We start from the raw sequence: 19,381 nt of genomic DNA on the forward strand, positions 1-19,381 counted from the left end.
TATGTGCTTTAGCAAAGGGCATGGGAATTAGCGACCTGAGGCATTCTGTCAGAATTCAGTCAGTCTTATTGCTTTCTGCCTCCTATACTTTAGAACTATACTTGACTTTAGGAATACTTGAAGGATAGTACCTTGATTTGGGGGTGGGAGATTATGTCTTGGCATCACAGACTTTTACATTTTACATGCTTAACAGCATTAGCTGAATACAAGTTGGCTAAAAAGCGTAGTCATTTTTTCATGGTGCACATTGTAAAAGACCAAAATATAAACTATATTAAACAGTTCAAAATTTAAAAGGTCTATAAAGCAACCTCCTTGACAACCCTGCTCAACTTCAGTAGGAAATTTAAGTAATGTTAGTAGAAAGAATCAATCAAATTGCAGATCAATATGTACCAAAAGCAATAACCCCCTTGGCAAGCAAACAAGGTTTTCTCCCACAGCAACCCTTTCCTCCTCTCTTTATAATGGTTACTTTTACCCTAATATCTTCTTCATGTAGAAGTTGGGAAATGGTTATGATCCTTAAAATGCAGGATATGGTAGGATAATTAGATATTACGCCAAGGCACTCCAGGTTTTCTCACCCATCTCAATTATTTGATCCTGGGACATGAAATGGTCTTAGAGTACCCAACAAATCCTTTATTTCTGGAGCTAAGGGTATAGATATTTCATTTGGGGGTTCAAGTATCCATATGTGGACAGGTAGTCTATGCAGCAATTCAGTCCTATGTGAAAAATAATAACTGAAATGGTTTCCATAGGAACTAAAAACAGCCAGTGGAAACTGCTATATAGTATTAAAATAGTTCAGCCAAGTTATGTTTGAGTAAATAGTTTGCAACTTGTTCCTGTTGGCAAGCACAGGTGGCATTCTTAAATATTTTTTAAATTACATCCTTGAGCTGCAGCTTCTAGTCAGGCATGTGTTTGCTCACAGGGCTGCAGGTTGTTTTTTGTGGTGGTTTGGTGTCTGTTGGTGTTTTGGTAGCAGGTGAAGGGGCTACAGAGGTGGTTGCTGTAAGAGACTTCCAGAAGCTCCCCCTGGTCCAATTTCAGATCCACCTCTGGCCAAGGCCAGGACAATTAGTGCCTCAGCGAATAATTCTATTTAAGGGTGAAAGAAGCTGTTGAGAGAGTTCTTTCTTCGTCTGCTTTTGTCAGTGGGCGAAAGAGAGAAGGGGGATGTGAAAGAGAAAGCTGACACCCAGGTCAGTGAGGAAGGAGAGGGGGAGGTGTGCCGGTGCAAAGGTTCCCCTGCGGCTCACGGAGATCAGCGGTGGCCCAGAGGTTGGCCTGCAGCCTGTGGAAGACCGCAGGCTGGAGCAGGGGACTGCGCTCGAAGGAGGCTGTGACCGAGGCAGCCAGGCTGCACCCCTCGGGAGGGACCCGCGCTGGGGAGGTTCTTGGGGAGCTGCGGCCCCGTTGGAAGGACTCACGTTGAAGAAGTTTGTGGAAGAGTGTCTCCCGTGAGAAGGACCCCACGGTGGGGTAGGGGAGGACTGTGAGGACCTCTGTCCCTGAGGAGGAAGGAGCAGCAGAGACATGTTGTGCCGGACGGACTGTAACCCCCATTCCCTGCCCCCTGCGCTGCTGGAGGGGGAAGAGGGAGCAGAGCTGAGCCCGGGGAGACCGGAGGGGTGGGGGGAAGCTGTTTTGGTTTTGAGACCTGGTTGTAATTCTTATTTTCCTTGGTGGTGGTGGTTGTTTTCCCCAAGTGGAGTCTGTCTTTTACCCGTGGCCATAACTGCTGCGTGAGCCCTCCCTGTCCTTTGTCTTGATCCTCAAGCCTTTAGGTTGTATTTTCTCCTCCTCATCCCTCAGGGGACATGGTAGGGGTGAGCGAGCAGCTGCGTGGTGCTTTTGGAGCCAGCTGGGTGGGCTCAATCCAATACAGTATTAAAAATATTACAACTATGTAAGTGGTTGATCATGAATGCTCTGAAGTTAAAGGGGTCCTTTCTCCTGATACCATATTTTTTTTTGGAGCAAGTCCATAATGAAGTAAACTAAATGAATTAAGATAGTAATAAGCATTCAGATAATAGTAATGTTTGGCAGAAACATATTGCAATAAACGGCACTGATCGTAAAACTCCTGCCAGATATAAAGTTGTCATTAATTTGCACTCCTGATATCACATACAGTTTGGCTTTCTGTGAACGAGTGTTTGACTGTTAAGAGTTAACTTCAAAATCAAACAAACAAGCAACATTTCAGCAGGGTAAATTTTTCTTTAACTTTCTGGTAATGTCAATTCTAGCTGTAAGCAGCCTTGTGAAAAACACTGGATTATGTGTGTATCTGGGCTTCTCAGTCCGTTTGCCAGCAGAGACTGATTGTGTTGCAGAGGCACAGTAATTACTTATCAAGGTGAGAGTGTTTGTGTTGGAGCCCTGTTTACTTCCCAGTAACAAGCCCACTTACCTTTGCTGTCAAACAAAAGCACCACAAAATGGTAGCAGCTAGAGACAAGGGAATAGGCGTTAATGCATTGAATGAAAGTGCCATAGTAAGCAGCCTGAAAATATCCCACCAAAATCTCGCTGCCCTTATAAATGCTCCTTTAATATAAATGCTGAGTCACCTTATCCACCAAACCCCCTGTAAAAGATACCTGCAAAACCCATGTAGATGGATTGTGTATTGGATAAACAGGAGAATTAATGGATGATGTTTGCCTGAGGACGTTAGGGGTATTTTTTTGTGGCTACTCCTTGTTATTCAGTGGTATTCACTGTGCACAGTAGGAAATCATCTGCAGGACAGAGGTAATATTAAAGATCCAGACTTGTACTTTAGCTAGTGGCTCTGCAGTTTTCCACCTCCAGTCCTCATTATCCTCTACATCGTCACTATATCTCTAAAACCTTTGTGAGCACATCCTATATCCTATTTCTATTCCTTTTGTCTGTTTTGCACTTAGATTGGAAAATCTTCAAGGCAAAGACTCTTAAGACAGATTTGCATTTTCCATATGGATGATGTCTTCAGACTCTTTCTGTTGTAATTTTTATTATAAATACAATAGGAAGTACAATAGCATTTGTAGAGTGTTGAGAAGAATGAATGGAATCCTGTTTGGGACATCTTGCTAGTGCTATAATAAATAGTGATTAACTATTTGAAAACTATCACTATGAAAGTTTTCATCTTTCATTACCTGATTCACAATCTTAAAGTTTAACCATCCTTTCTGAGCTTAACTAGTTAAAAGTGCAAAGATATTGACCTACAGGAGTTGTAAAATTTTGTACGAGGTAAAAAAAAATGAGCTACTTACTCTGTATATAGGTTCCAAGAAGAATATATGTGACACCCAAATACATCAAGCAAAGACAGCAAGTTGCTGTACATGGCATTTCATTCTGAATAACTGAAGACAACATTGCATATTTCTGCAGCTTGTGCATCAAGCTGCCTTCAGGTAACTCTCCAGAAATAAGCAAGCTGCTTGCATATCAACAAAAATTTCATATCAGAAACCTCATTTAAGAGAAGTACATTTTCACAGCTTGGCATAAGCATACAGTACACATGCTTTCTCAAGTTTTGGGTCATGACAAGCACGTTATATTGCAATGATTCAGCATAGCTTGTGGTTTTGTTGGGGTTTTTTGGGGTTAGTTAGTTTGTTTGTTTTTTTTTTAAATCAGTCCTGTGGGGCTTCTGGTATGTGGGAAACCTATTGTCATTTCTCTGTCCCCAGTAAAAAATTCAAATTTATCTCACATTAGCGTTCATTTCCATTCATTATAGTCATCAACATTCCCCTAATGCCATCCTGACCCTTGTTCAGTGGCAGCCCCTAAGACTGGCTTTGGGAAGAGGTTTTTTTTGGGATTTTTGTAGCTTCCTTGCTTGCTTGCTTGTTTGTTTTTTCAGGTGAGAGCATCTGGCCTTGGTGGAAGGGACAGAGAAGTCTTTCAGAGAGCACCTAGGATATTAAGGAGGACTCTGTGCTTATATATACATATCTACATATAGAAAGCATATTAGATATCTTGTTAATGATAGGGTCCCTCCAGAGTCTTTAGTATCCCTCAGTGCTTATAATCAAAAATATTTAAAATAATTATGTTAAGAATGCTAAAATATGTCTTAAATCGTATGCTGTTGTAGGCTCTGAAATGTTCTATGTCACTTGTCAGAAAAATATATTCTTTAACAGATTTTTTATTTTTTCCTATGAGGAAATATTGTTCGCTTCAATCCACTTTTGGTTATGAATGTGAACTTTCAGAAATTCTTTGTGAAAGACAAGCTCCTTAAATTGATTCCTTCCAGTAGCAGCATGTTAATTTCACTAAGAGGGAATTTTAAAGGGACTAAAATATTTGTGGTTTACTGTTGTGGTTTTTTGTTTGTTTTTAAACTATACTCCCTTAAATAAAAGCTGCAAGGTACTAAGGAAGCTGTTCTGCATGGGGAGACTTTCTACCCTTTAGCATTATGGTATAAAACCATAAAATCATAGAACAGTTTCAGTTGGAAGAGTCCTTTGAGATCGAGTCCAACCTTTGTCCTAGCTCTATCAACACCCCTAAACCATGTCCCTAAGTACAACATCTACCCATCTCTTAAACACCTCCAGGGACGGTGACTCCACCACCTCCCTGGGCAGGCTGTTCCAGTGCCTGACAACCCTTTCAGTAAAGAAATTCTTCCTAATATCCAGCCTGAACCTCCCCCGGTGCAGCTTAACGCCATTTCCCCTTCTTCTATTGCTTGTTACTAGGGAGAACAGACTGACCCCCACCTTGCTACAACCTCCTTTCAGGTGGTTGTAGAGAGCGATAAGGTCTCCCCTCAGCCTTCTCTTCTCCAGGCTAAACATCCCCACAACCCTCAATGGTTCCTCATACGAGACATGCTCCAAATCCTTTACTAGCTTGGTAGCCCGCCTCTGCACCTTCTCCAGCACCTCAATGTCCTTCATGTAGAGAGGGGCCCAAAACTGCACACAGTACTCGAGGTGCGGCCTCACCAAAGCAAGTACAGGGGAATGATCACCTCCCTGCTCCTGCTGACATCACTATTCCTGATACAGGCCAGGATGCCATTGGCTGCCTTGGCCACCTGAGCACACTGCTGGCTCATGTTCAGCTGGCTGTCAGTCAACACTCCCAGGTCCCTCTCTGCCTGGCAGCTCTCCAGCCGCTCCTCCCCAAGCCTGTAGCGCTGCTGGGGGTTGTTGTGGCCATGTAGTAACAAGGAGTGGATTAACTCAACAGAATGAGATTGGGTATCTAGATAAATAGCATATGAGAAGTAATATGTTCTTCGCAACAAGAGTTGTCACTTCTTCAGGGTATGATTTATAGTTAATTACTCTTCATGCACTCTTCTCAGGGGGAGGGGGGTTGCACACAGTCCCACTGCTACGTCCAGTATTGAGTATCAATTATATATCTGTAAGATATCCCTATAACTTTGAGTTTTTGACATCATTACAAAGTATTGGACAGGAGTTAGTGAAATCTAAAACAACTTCGGTGGTTGTACATGTCACAATTACATATTTTCATGTGGTTCTGCCAGAAGACATTTGGAGGGGTTACCAAGAGGCGTTACTTATCCTGTCTTCCAGCTCTGACATTGCAGCCACTTGTGGCTCCTGGGGGTTATTTGAACCAGAGTGAGCTAGTTATATTGACAAGTGGAAAGTAGAAAGGTTTCATCAATTTGCAAGAATTACTGTTCTGATTTGCATATGTAGGTAATTTTTTCTCAGCAATCATTCACAGTTGGTTGGGGTGTGAGAATAGTTCTATAAGGCCAGATTGGATGGGGCTTTGAGCAACCTGATCTAGTGAAAGGTGTCCCTGACCATGGTACGGGGTTTGGAACTAAATGGTCTTTAAGGTCCCTTCCAACCCAAAAAATTCTATGATTCTATAAGGTAAATCACTTTATCTTCATATAATTGTATTTCCAGAAGAAATGCACAGCTTCCTAAGGTGTTGCTCTGTTTCCTTACTCTGTTATCTGTACTAATTTTCCTTTTTTTGCAGACCAATGTGCAGAAAATTGTTCTTTTATTGACCCGGTGTCAACCTTTATATCAACATATACATTGCATTTCAGGCTATGGGTTGGTTTGTTACTTTAAGGAAGACAAAAATGTCAGAACAGGTGCAATTGCTTACTTAAAAGCACTATTACTATACTGTCTTCTAATTTATATTATACACATGCAAGACTTGTCATTTATGTTAATATTTTCCCTATTTATGACCTTTACACAAATGACATCTGTCGCGTTAAGAGTAAGGAGGTGACCTTTGCCTGTCAGAGCCCTCTCAGGGACTTTCACTGAAACAGTTTAGCAAAGTTGCAAATAAAGATAATTTATTAAGGCCACAAATACAACAGGTGCGGAATTGCCGTTGATAAATGCACTTACTGCAATAGTACTGATGTCCTATAATAATGCTGGTCAAGTTTTCTCGGGTATTCTTCACCAGGGGCGGAGGTGCAGTTCTTAGCAAGAAGGTGTTTCTATCTCGGATGGAGGAAGAGGAGCACAGCCTGTCGACCGTCTCTTCTAGATCTTCAGTCCCTTTATCCCGATTTTTACCCCTTATTCTCCTCTTTTTATTCTCTAATTCTCTGTTTCCCCTCCCAAGGATTATGTATAGTGTGATTTAGGTGGAGAGTTGAGTGACATAGTCATATATGTATAGAATTAAGCAGGGGTGTTAACTGTAATATTAATTTCCTAGATAATTAAGAAAAAGTATCACTCCAAGGCAGCGTAGCCTTCAGAGTTTTGTGCTGAAACAGTTTTCCTGCACTCTTTAGCCAAAACAAAGCGATCTGGCCTCCACAAGGCTCCCTCTTTCAGCTATTGTCTCCCCTCAAGGTTTCTAGAAGGGAGAAGCAGATTTTGCTGTTTTTTGCCAGATGAACAAGTTGCTCAGCTCTAGTCCATGCGCTGTCCAGGACACGATGACCTGAAAAGCCTGGCATTTCTCCATGATATCTTATTACAAGAATTGTACATTATTAAGTGAAATATATGCTGTTTTTAAAAATAGCGTGATACAACTTTTTTAGACAGCCTTTAATCTTCCTTCAGAAATTTAAGGGTGTCCTTACAATAAACTCAATATATCATGGCAGAAACCCAAACTTTCCTTCTGTAATGTATTTTTCCCTATATTAGAAAATCAAGGGTTTGCTCAAAGTTATAGTTATTTTAAGTTATTTTCAGTTATTATAACATGAGAGAAAAAAACTGATCTCAGGATCTTATTTTATTTTGTTTAATAACATCTAAGTGAGGTATGAATACAGAACGGAGTTTTGTATTCTTTAATTAAAACCATTACTCTTTACTGGGAGGTTTTTGCTTTGGTGTTATACTTCTGATTCTATACAGTGGAAGAAAATGAGATGTTGTTGCTGTTTATATTATTGTAGCATCTAGATGCAACTACATTTATAATCCAAATAGGCAAACAGTGAGAAAAAAATTGAAGTCATTATCAAAGGAAAAGAGAAAATGACTTGTCCATAATCATGGTCGTACAGAAAGATTGTGAAGGAACCAGGAATAGAATCCAGATTTTCTCTGCCACTGTAATTATAGCTGGAACAAATTTTACAGGAACAGAAACAGTTTGGTTTTGTTTTGTTTTGGTTTGGTTTTTTAATCTATTTCAGTTGGTTGTATCTGGGAAAAAGGATGCCTAAGATAGGAACAGAAATACTATCTCAAAACCAGTAGGGAAATAGGAAAATATAATAGTCTTATATCAGTTTCACAGATGTAATCATGGACTTCCCTTTCTGCTACTGCCTGTTAACAAGGCTATGATTTTACCTGTAATAATGAGGTTTAATTCCAGAAAATCATACAATTGATGGTTGATTTTCCTGGCACTAAATCTCTTTCCATATCAAACTTTACCACTCACCACTATTAAAACTTTGGATGCTTTTGTCAGCACAGGTTTTTTGCACGTTTAGTATGGTTAGAGCCACTCTACCAATTACCCTTTCAAATGATTTTTAGTTAGCCTAAAAATATTTGAAATCTCCCAGCTCAGAAATTTTCTCCAGTCTCTGAACTTTCTATTTTATTTTTGTTTTGAATAAAATACTCCAAGAACATGTATGCTGCTTCCTCCTATCCTAAGCACAAACATTAAAACATACAGTATTCTGTATGTGTTTTTCAACATCTTTTGTGATTTGCTGCATTACATATGAAGACCTTTCAGTCAAGGCTATTTTTTATATTAATTCTAGAATTTCCACTCCAAAATACAGCTGCTGGTACATTTTGTTATTGTTGCAAATGCAGGTCGTAGCTACATCTTAGACTGTCTTTGAACTTGTGCATTTGACATCAGAATGTATGTTGACAGGGGAATCTGGTTGGTCTTAGTAGCCCTTGCTGGCTCCCTTTCTTCTACAGACTAAGTATTCAAATTAGCGTATAGAAGTAACCTGATGAAGCCTTGTCCTCATAAATGTACTACAATTGCTTCACAGCTGTATGTATTTTATGAAAATCCAAAGACACCCCTAAATTAGCTACTTTTACACTTCCATCTTAAATTATTCAGTGGAAGACATATTAATTTCAAAATCCCATCTAAATTTTCTCATTTTTCTAAACCAGCTTGTTCCTTCCCTTCAGTTCATTCATTGTTACATCTACCTTATGGGCAGCTGAATACAAAGCAAAGAGCTTCAAGCTACTGTTCAAGCTACAGTAATATGAACCTCTTTCAAAGCTAGTAAATCCAGTTGGGAGGGAAATGCTACAACACAAAGAAACAATCAGGACAACACCGAATATCAGTACAGACTGGGAGATGAATGGATTGAGAGCAGCCCTGCAGAGGAGGACTTGGGGATACTGGTGGATGAAAAACTGGACATGAGCCAGCAATGTGCACCTGTAACCCAGAAAGCCAATCGTATCCTGGGCTGCATCAAAAGAAGCGTGGCCAGCAGGTCGAGGGAGGTGATTCTCCCCATTTACTCAACTCTTGTGAGACTCCACCTGCAGTGCTGTATCCAGTAGTGGGGCCCTCATCATAAGAAAGACATGGACTTATTAGAGTAAGTCTAGAGTAGGGCCATGCAAATGATCAGAGGTCTGGAACACCTCATCTATGAAGAAAGGATGAGAGCACTGCGGTTTGGCCTGAAGAAGAGAAGGCTCCAGGGAGAACTTATTGTGGCCTATCTAGGGGGCTTATAAGAAAGTTGGAGAGGGACTTTTTACCAAGGTCTGTAGTGACAGAACAAAGGACAATGGTTTTAAACTGAAAGAGGGCAGATCTAGACTTGTCATAGTGAATAATTTTTTTTGGGATGATGATGGTAAACACTGGAACAGGCTGCCCAGAAAAGTTGCGTATGCTCCATCATTGGAAGTGATCAAGGTCAGGTTGGACAGGTCTTTGAGCAACCTGATTGAGTTGAAGGTGTCTCTGCCCTTGCAGAGGGTTACAAGTCCCTTCCAACCTAAACCATTCTATGATTCTGTGATTGTGTATAGTTTTGTATCTGATATTAGCATGCCCTTATTGTAGCTATCTCTGTAAAAGTAGAGGGGGGGAAGGCGGTTGACTTTCAGTCTGTCCAATTTTATGACACTTCCTTGTTTTTCCTTCACACACACACACACAAAATGCTGATTATGTTACATTAATCTTGATTGTTATTTTTCTAATGTTAAAGTGGCATATTAATCTGACTGTCACTGAAGCATCTAGATAAGCTTTACACAACTGCATAATTTTTTTATAATTACACTTTAATATACATCTGGAAAAGTTACCTAAAATTCCACTGAATTAGTGGATAATCTGTGGCCCAAGATGAGTTTTTCACATGTCCAACACTACAAACATACATAGATACGTAAAAGACGAGTGGCTTCAAGAAGTCTGCATGGTTTTTTTTAGGGGTTTTTTTTGTTGGTTCTGTTTTGTGTGTGGCATCTTTCTTCCTCCTCTACATGAAAACCCTTATTTTTCCTAACACTTCTGATTCCTTTCATTCTGCTTTTGACACCGTTAATCGACTGGTATTTCCTTTGTCCCTGATGCACTATGTATCATTATTTAGTAAAGCTCTCAAAGCTTGTCTGTGATTTCAACCTTTTTAAATAAATAGCTGGCCTACAAAGCAGTTTGATTCCTATTTTAATATAGCACAATGGTCATTATGATTATAACCGTGTAAAAAATTGTACGTATGTTATCTTAAAATGGTTTTTCTACAGCCATTCTTTGGTGTGTGTAGTGGAAAAGTTTCATACTAGAAAAGCTTCTATATGAGAAAGGTTGCAACTTTAGTGTAGTTAAAGCTACAAGTCTTTGTAAATCAATTCATAATGGGCTAACTAGAAACATTCTCTGTAACATTAAATATTTTCATATCAAAATATTTCTTAATCTGGAATATCATGTAACTCATGGCAGTTTTGTTTTATGAGGTGCATCAGGTTTATATAATTTAATATAGGAGCTTAATTCCTCTACTTCTCATAATACAAAGACTACCTGGAACTTAAATGACACGCATTATTGGTTTTAAATGATAGATTACCAGCCTTAAGAAGGGGGAAGGAGGGGGGGAAGCAGGGAACAGCTGCAGAATGGTAGCATAAGGGCTGGAGTATCTGCAAATATTCTCCTTAAATGTGCTTATCAGGGGAGAACAAGGTATTTTACTTCCATAAATCAATGTAGATTCAGTTTAGACTGCTGTTAATCCCAGAATCAACCTCCTGGTTTATCCATTCCCTTTCCTGTAGTATAGCTACCATAGAGGAGTCTCACACTGAACTAAATTCCTTTAGTTAGCCCATCCACTTCTGTGCTGGAAGCAATTTTAGCATATGGAAATATTTCCATAAAAATTTCATAGCTAATTAATATCCTTTCTGTTTATGGTAAAAGGGGATTTTTAGCAAAGGCATCCCTCTAGGCAGAGGCTTTTCTTTCTTTTATGTATGTTTAGAAAAGCATCATATTCCTTCTTTACTTCACAGTATGCTTACCTTGTTTTCACTGTGGTCCGCATAGCTAGCTCAGACCTTTAGATCAGCTTGGGTGAAGCCAGCTGTGAAACTGGAAGATGTGAACTGAAAACAGCTGCACTGCTCCTATTTATCATCTTTTTGAGTAGGATTTGCAGTTGTCATTGAGAGTGTCACTGACATACCTGCAACATGACCCATAGTCAAATAATTTCAGGCATGTTTATTTGAGCAGTGGTTATAGTACTGCTTCAATTTTGTGAGGCTGAATAAACTAAAAACATTCATTCTTCTAATCACTCACTGGCCTCCTGTTGACTGTATAGTCGTTAGTTTTACTCTGATTCCCAGAAGAAAAATGCTTTCACATAGAGACCATTATCAAATTTAGTAGCAATTAATGCTTGTTATGAATCACAGCACAGAAACAAAGTATTTGGAGTCTTATTTGTCCTTCGCAAGAGGTGATCCCACAAGATCAAGAGCAGGACGTTTCCAGAGGTCCCTTCCAACCCCTATTATTCTGTTATTTTAGACATGCTTGTAAGTGCATTTGGTGTTGATGTTCCTGTCTTACAGATTTATACTGGACTCAGCCTCCAAAGGAGGGAAAAATAGGTAATGGGTATTTTGCTGCCTGTACACTTCTTGTTAAATTGTTTTCATTTTTGTACTTAGCATCTGCCTCACTGAGTACTCATCATCTGCTACTGAGCCATCTGATCTACAACAGATGTTAAGCACTTAGTGAGGCAGAGAAGGAGGTAAAAGTGTCATATAATGATTAAATACTTGCTACAGCTATTATATAGGGTGACCATACTGCTTTGTTCTTACGATTAATGTTACAGTGTATTGAACAAGAGTAAGCACATGTTTTGTATTAAACTACTATTCAAATAAATTAGAGTTTTTTTGAAAGTAAAGTTATTTCATAGCAAAAAAAAAATTACAAAATTTTTAAAATACACTTTAGAATTAAGACTTGGAGAGCATTTCATAAAGAGGTAATGCAGTGCAACTTCATGTAGATTTATTTCAGCTACCAAACCCACCAAGATTTGTATTTCTTATCAAGATGATTCTCATCAGAACCCTGGCTAGTGTTAGCTGATATGTTAACTTCCATAGGATTGTCCTATTTTTTTATCATGCTTGTCTGTTTATGCTTTGTGAGATTATACGGTAGGCTTTCTTTACCCTGTAAATATTCTAGCTGAAAGCATGGTAGCCAGCTGCTTAGTGCATCCTATGCAACCAAAGGTTCACCCACAGAAGAGTATCGTCATTCAGCAACAACAGCCTGATCTTCTTGTAGTATGGTAGGAAAAGGTTTGAATGTAAGAAGGTGGAGCTGGAGCTGTTACTAAACCATAATTAGTTACCTGTTTCCCAGTAAATGTCAAGAATTGAGAAAATTTATGGGATATTGTCACACACGATAGGTCACACACCAAAGTCAGACTGACAGGCCTGTAGTTCCTCTTGATGGATGGCATCAAGCAATAACTGACATTGACTGAATCTTATGTGAATAAAATAATTACCTGGAAGAAAAGTGAGATTTTGTTTGTCTCGTGCTAAGTGCACCGATCTCCAAAAAGTCTTTCAACACTCTACCATTGTCTGGAGGCAACAGCAAAATTGTCTAAGAGAAAAAACAAAACTTGATCCCTCAAAAGTCCAGAAAGATATTTAACCAATGTTTTGGTTTTCCTTGAACTATTTTCAAATTTAATGATGTTTTCAGAACTGCATGTCATAATATAGGAGTAATTACTGAGTTGGAATGTCAGTTGTTTGTGTGAAGTTTTCTGTCAACCTGTAGCTGAGGTCCTTGTGAAGGATGTTATACAGCTAAGTGGTCTTGATTGGTCTTGTGTAACGAGCGCAGGAAAAGTAGCAAACTCTTGTATGGCTTATACATTATCCAGGAGGAGAGGTTCTTTTTCTCCCTAGGTATTAGAGATCCACCCTACTTCTACTGGCAATAGGCTCTGAAGGAGGCCAGCGCCTTAAAATATGAAGTTGTAGAAGTACGCTGTTCTTATTTGAGCTAGAACGGAACCAAACTACAATAAATGCTTGACCTCGAAGCCATAAAGAACTTGCTTGTCCATACTAGCACAATGCCAGATCCAAGCTCCTAACCTCTGCTGAGAAACTAATGTAGTCATGTAGCTCTGACTTTGCAGCTCGGGCAACGTTAGATTTTTCTGACTAGAATATATAATGCAAACTTATCCTTAGATGCTACAAACTACATAGCACAGTTGAAGTTTTGTGAGTGAGCCATGCAGATTTTGGGTCTCTGTGGGTAACACTTTGTGATACATGGAAAATCTTTCTAGTAAGTCTTCAAGTATTTATCCTTTACTGAGATTAATTCAAAACCATAGCTTTAAGCTCAGAATTGGTCTATGCAAAATGAGGTTTTCTGGAAATGTACTCCTAATAAAATATTCCAAAGGCATGGACTTCTGTTCACAAGAGAAGTGGAAGAGGATGCTAAAATTCACATTTGCAAACCTGATCAATATCAGCTGCTGAATGCACTTAACCTTGACACATTAGTCACGTGATACCAACCGTTAGTAACAGCACAAGCAGAAAACTTGGAGATTAAAAAATAAATTACATGTTCTTGAAATCTGCCCAGGTAACAAATCAAAGTAAGGTAACAACTTTATGAAGGCTATTGTGAAGCAAATGTCATAACTCAAAGATCTAAAGGAGTTAAAAACCCAAGAATACTATATCTTATATCCAGCAGATTTTGCAACTCAGTATCAGTTCTTAAATAGATACAGAGAGCTATAAAGAGTTAGGAAAAATCTGTAATGAGAGATCTTCGAGTGGTTAGTTTCACTCCTTTGGACAAGGATCCTCTCTGTTTTGGTTGCTGTGATGCATCATAGGGCTGATAGCAATAAGGTAGACCATGTGACATAGCCTGGCTGCAAAGTTCATCCCATAATGTGAAAAAAGGTCATAACACACCTGAACTACAGTTCCTGTAAGCTGCCAGGGCAAGCTCAGCAGGTACACATTACTGTCAAAACAATCCAGACAAAGTACACAGAAGCTTCCCATTCCACTTGGGAGAGCAATAGCTTTAGTGTTCTATTCAGTTTTGGAGTATCTTTTATATTGTGACATTGACCTTGCTTGTAGAATGGACATTATGATTTTTAATCAGGAAATGGAAGAATAAACTCGCCAAGATATTTACGCCTAATGTTGACTTTCAAATCAGAACAAAGAAGGATGGTGTTAAGGCATTCGCATCATGGATGTTATTATATTTACTTATACTTCTAGAAAATACCAGCCCCAAACAACCAAGATTCCCATGCCCAACCAAAAAAAGAGAAAAAAACCCATCAGAGTCACCAGAGTATACTGGTGACAAAATAATGTAATTTTACTGATTATTTTCATGTTTCTAAAGAGTCAGAATTTGAGATGTCATAACGTTTTAGTTTTAGCATTTATTTTATTAAAAAACCAACCAAACAAAAGTTTTCTGACCTATTCAATGCGTGAGACATTCAAATGTGACTTAAAAAGTATGTCAGCCATAAATAAGGCTGCGGAGACGGGAGTTTGGAGAATCCACAAAAGACTCAATATGAGTTATATCAGGAAACTCATTTTATTGTGCAGATGCACTTTCTTATATAGCATAATTTTCCGAAGTCATCATGACTTGCAGTTTTTCATAAACTCCAATTGTGCTATACATACATCAGTCATCTGCTTCTAACTATCGCTTTACTATTAATACTAATGCATTCTGCCTCATACGGATGTTAGCTTCTAATTCTTCTATTCTGACCCTCAAGGTCGAAGCGTCCTTGAGGCCTACTATATTAGTTTAGACAAACTGTTCAACAGAGTTTTCCCTGTGCAGGCCCTCTAGCATTCCATGCCTGTTTTCAGCGAGCTACGCTCCCACATAAGACTCTTGCATTTTCTTTTTGAAACAATGCAACGGAAAGGGGAGAAATTGTACAACCATTGCCATTCATGTGGTAACAATGGATCTGACTCTGTGGCAGCCAAAACAAGTTATTTTAAATGTGCATTGCTAGGATTATTAAGAACTGAAAAATACAGACTATTGACTATTTCTGTGTAACTCCATTGTTCCCATTGTATTTCTTGATCTTGCGTGGTAGGAACAGAATACCAAGGATCACAACCCTGGACTTCAGTAGGGCCAACTTTAGCCTTTTCAAGTAATTGCTAGGGGAAATCCCATGGGACAGGGTACTAGAAGGTAAAGGGGCCCAAGGTAGATGGTTTATATTCAAGGACCACTTTTTCCAAGCTCAAGATCAGAGCATCCCAGTGGGTAGGAAATCAAGAAAGGGAGCCAGGAGACCCGTATGGTTAAACAGGGAACTAATGGGCAAACTCAAGTGGAAGAAGAGAGTCTACAGACTAGTCAGCCTCACCTCCATCCCTGGAAAGGTGATGGTATAACTTATCCTCGGTGCTGTTTCTAGGCATATCAAGGATAAGAGGGTCATTAGGAGTAGCCAACATGGTTTTACCAAGGGAAAGTCATGTCTGACCAACCTGATAGCCTTTTATGAAAACATAACCACGTGGATAGATGATGGTAGTGTAGTGGGTGTGGTTTATCTTTATTTCAGTAAAGCATTTGACATGGTCTCCCACAGCATCCTTGCAGCTAAACTGAGGAAGTGTGGTCTGGATGAACAGGTAGTGAGGTGAATTGTGAATTGGTTGAAGGAAAGAAGTCAGAGAGTTGTGGTCAATGGGACAGAAGCTAGTTGGAAGCCTGTATCTAGTGGAGTCCCTCAGGGGTCGGTACTGGGACAATGACCTGGATGAGGGAACAGAGTGCGCTGTCAGCAAGTTTGCTGATGACACAAAACTGGGAGGTGTGGCTGACGCACCAGAAGGCTGCGCTGCCATTCAGAGAGACCTGGACAGGCTGGAGAGTTGGGTGGGGAGAAATTCAATGAAATACAACGAGGGCAAGTGTAGAGTCTTGCATCTGGGAAAGAACAACCCCATGTACCAGTCTAGGTTGGGGACTGAGCTGTTAGAGGGTAGCGTAGGGGAAAGGGACCTGGGGGTCATGGTGGACAACAGGATGACCATGAGCCAGTGATGTGCCCTCATGGCCAAGAAGGCCAATGGCATCCTGGGGTGTATTAGAAGGGGTGTGGTCAGTAGGTTGAGAGAGGTTCTCTTCCCCCTCTACTCTGCCCTGGTGAGACCGCATCTGGAATATCATGTGCAGTTCTGGGCCCCTCAGTTCAAGAAGGACAGGGAACTGCTTGAAAGAGTCCAGCGCAGAGCCACAAAGATGATTAAGGGGGTGGAACATCTCCCTTATGATGAAAGGCTGAGGGAGCTGGGTCTCTTTAGCTTGGAGAAGAGGAGACTGAGAGGTGACCTCATTAATGTTTATAAATATGTAAAGAGTGAGTGTCAGGAGGATGGATCCAGGCTCTTCTTTGTCCAATGATAGGACAAAGGGTGCAAGCTGGAGCATAGGAGGTTCCACATAAACATAAGGAAAAACTTTTTCACTATGAGGGTGACAGAGCAGTGGAACAGGCTGCCCAGAGAGGCTGTGGAGTCTCCTTCTCTGGAGACATTCAGAACCCACCTGGACACATTCCTGGTGATCTACTCTATGTGGTCCTGCTCTGGCAGGGGGATTGGACTAGATGATCTTTGGAGATCCCTTCCAACCCCTAACATTCTGTGATTCTTCTAGTGACTGTGAGTCATCAGCCTAAACTATTGGTTTCAGTATCTATTTTCCCAGTGTGATGTAGGACATTAACTGTTGCTTCTAATGAAATCAAGGTGAGATGACAAGAAGAACATTAAAGTGATCTTTTAATTTAATCTCCAAAGGTGAAGAGTAAACATAGCATGCTCATGCATGACTTCCTGTAGGGATATTGTTGTGCTGGAAGTCACCTGAAGAATTAAGACAATCTATTTTAGTGGTGTGCAGGGTGCTATTTGCTGTTCCAGGAAAGCATTTTGGCTCACTGTTTATACCAAAGCAGATCCAGCCAGTAACAAGAAAGCTTGCAAACTTACAAAAACCTTCATAATTAAATAGAGAGATGGTACAGTTATACATGTTTAGATACATACGAAGCACCTCTCTAATCAAATAATATGAGGAAAAATAACATCAATTGCATAGGATTTCAAGATGCTAATCTGAAGACAGTTTCAGAAAAATTGCTGTTTATCAGGCTTCCTTGACAGAGATACAGATACAGCAAATACATGAAATAAATGTTCCCATTGTGCCTGTGAGTTTATAAGGAAACCTTTCTTTTATGATTTTGCATTGTTAAAAGGCAATATATACACGTATTTATCTGACAGAAGATGTTGTCATCTGACATTAGTGCCTTAATCTAATACTAAAAACAGCTTAATTTTTTCTCTTTCTGATAAAAAATAAAAAGGTTGTATTCATTATGTGCAGGTCTCTGTGTTAAAAGAAGTTATTTTAACATTGCAGATCTTCCAACTTTTGGCTCAACCGCATCCAGTCCTTTCTCTACTGCAATGAAAATGGCCTCCTGGGAAGCTTTTCTGAAGAGACTCACACATGCACCTGCCCTAATGACCAGGTTTCCTGCCATGGGTTCCTTCCCTGCACAGTTGGAGATGGCTCTGCTTGCTTGAGCTGTGCGCCTGACAATCGCACCCGCTGTGGGAGCTGCAATGCCGGCTATATGCTGAGCCAAGGGCTTTGCAAACCTGAAGTGGCAGAATCAACAGAGCACTACATTGGGTTCGAGACTGATCTTCAGGACCTGGAAATGAAGTATTTATTGCAGAAGACAGACAGGAGAATTGAGGTCCATGCCATTTTCATCAGCAATGACATGCGCCTCAACAGCTGGTTTGATCCTTCTTGGCGCAAACGGATGCTCCTTACTCTTAAGAGTAACAAGTACAAGTCTAGCCTGGTCCATATGATACTGGGCCTCTCTCTTCAAATTTGCCTAACTAAAAACAGCACCTTAGAGCCCGTTCTTGCTGTTTACGTCAACCCTTTTGGGGGCAGCCACTCTGAGAGCTGGTTTATGCCTGTGAATGAAAATAATTTCCCTGACTGGGAGCGGACTAAACTGGACTTACCCCTTCAGTGTTATAACTGGACGCTGACTCTGGGAAATAAGTGGAAGACATTTTTTGAAACTGTACACATCTATTTAAGGAGTCGAATAAAGTCAAATGGTCCAAATGGCAATGAAAGCATCTACTATGAACCCCTGGAATTTATTGATCCCTCAAGAAATCTGGGCTACATGAAAATCAATAACATACAAGTGTTTGGCTACAGCATGCATTTCGACCCAGAAGCAATTCGAGACTTGATTTTGCAGCTGGACTACCCCTATACTCAGGGATCACAGGACTCAGCACTCTTGCAGTTGTTAGAGATACGAGATCGTGTAAATAAACTCTCTCCACCTGGTCAACGTCGTCTAGACCTCTTCTCTTGCTTGCTCCGTCATAGACTCAAACTGTCTACCAGTGAAGTGGTGAGGATTCAATCTGCTTTGCAGGCCTTTAATGCCAAATTGCCAAACACAGTGGATTATGACACAACCAAATTATGTAGTTAACCATAAATGTGAAGCACAACACAAAACTTTGAAGGAGTTTTTACAGTGCTTTTGTGGAACAGTTAATGTTTGGAAGAGTAAATTTAAATTGTCTTTTCAATATCTGTCTTATATCAGTCAATACTGTTGGATGGCAATTTACACACATGAACTCGCTGACAATGAATATATTATACCTGCAGTTTTGGTTTATGAATGAAATAAATACTGACACCTGTCTAGAAGACATTCTACTTTTTACAATAAATTTCATTTGTAATTTTATATGTTCCGTGGCAATGCTTTTGTGCATTACATCCTCTAGAAGGAACATAGAAGGATACCAATAAAATTTTGTAGCTGAACAGTTATTAAAAAGAAATGCTGTGGGATTTTTTTTCTTACACAAAAGTAGTAACCTTGATGCACTTTTGTGTGTATTGAACACAGGAGACGTAGGTAAAGAGAAGATAATTACTCAAGATTTTAACAGAAACTTTAGAAGAGTCAAAGCCATAGAATATCTTATTCTTAGGATGTGGATCTAAATATTCATGCTGAGCTGAAGAGGTAACTGTAGTGGTGCTTTACTTGCTACACCTGAGACTTTCCTAAGGCATGCCCATTTCAAGGTGCTTAACATAACATACAGACTCCCAGAGTGGTAATATTTTTTTTTTTTAGGATGGACAGGAGGTTAGTATTGTGAGATGCACAGTAATGAAAGGTTGCATGAGC

The 19,381-nt window shown here is 39.8% G+C and overlaps 1 protein-coding gene across 2 annotated transcripts in view; it reads left to right on the forward strand.

Annotated features, from left to right (window-relative positions):
* BRINP3 (BMP/retinoic acid inducible neural specific 3) overlaps positions 1-18,664 on the forward strand; it is a 210,256-nt gene extending 191,592 nt beyond the window's left edge. For both annotated transcript variants that reach the window (XM_086462715.1, XM_086462716.1), the window contains one exon: positions 17,548-18,664. In XM_086462715.1, coding sequence (XP_086318841.1) covers positions 17,548-18,664 — 1,117 coding nt within the window. The remainder of the gene's footprint in view (positions 1-17,547) is intronic.
* Positions 18,665-19,381: the final 717 nt, after the last annotated feature.

Source organism: Leptosomus discolor, chromosome 3 (genome assembly GCF_034619465.1).
Source record: "Leptosomus discolor isolate bLepDis1 chromosome 3, bLepDis1.hap2, whole genome shotgun sequence".
Lineage (NCBI taxonomy): Eukaryota > Metazoa > Chordata > Aves > Leptosomiformes > Leptosomidae > Leptosomus > Leptosomus discolor.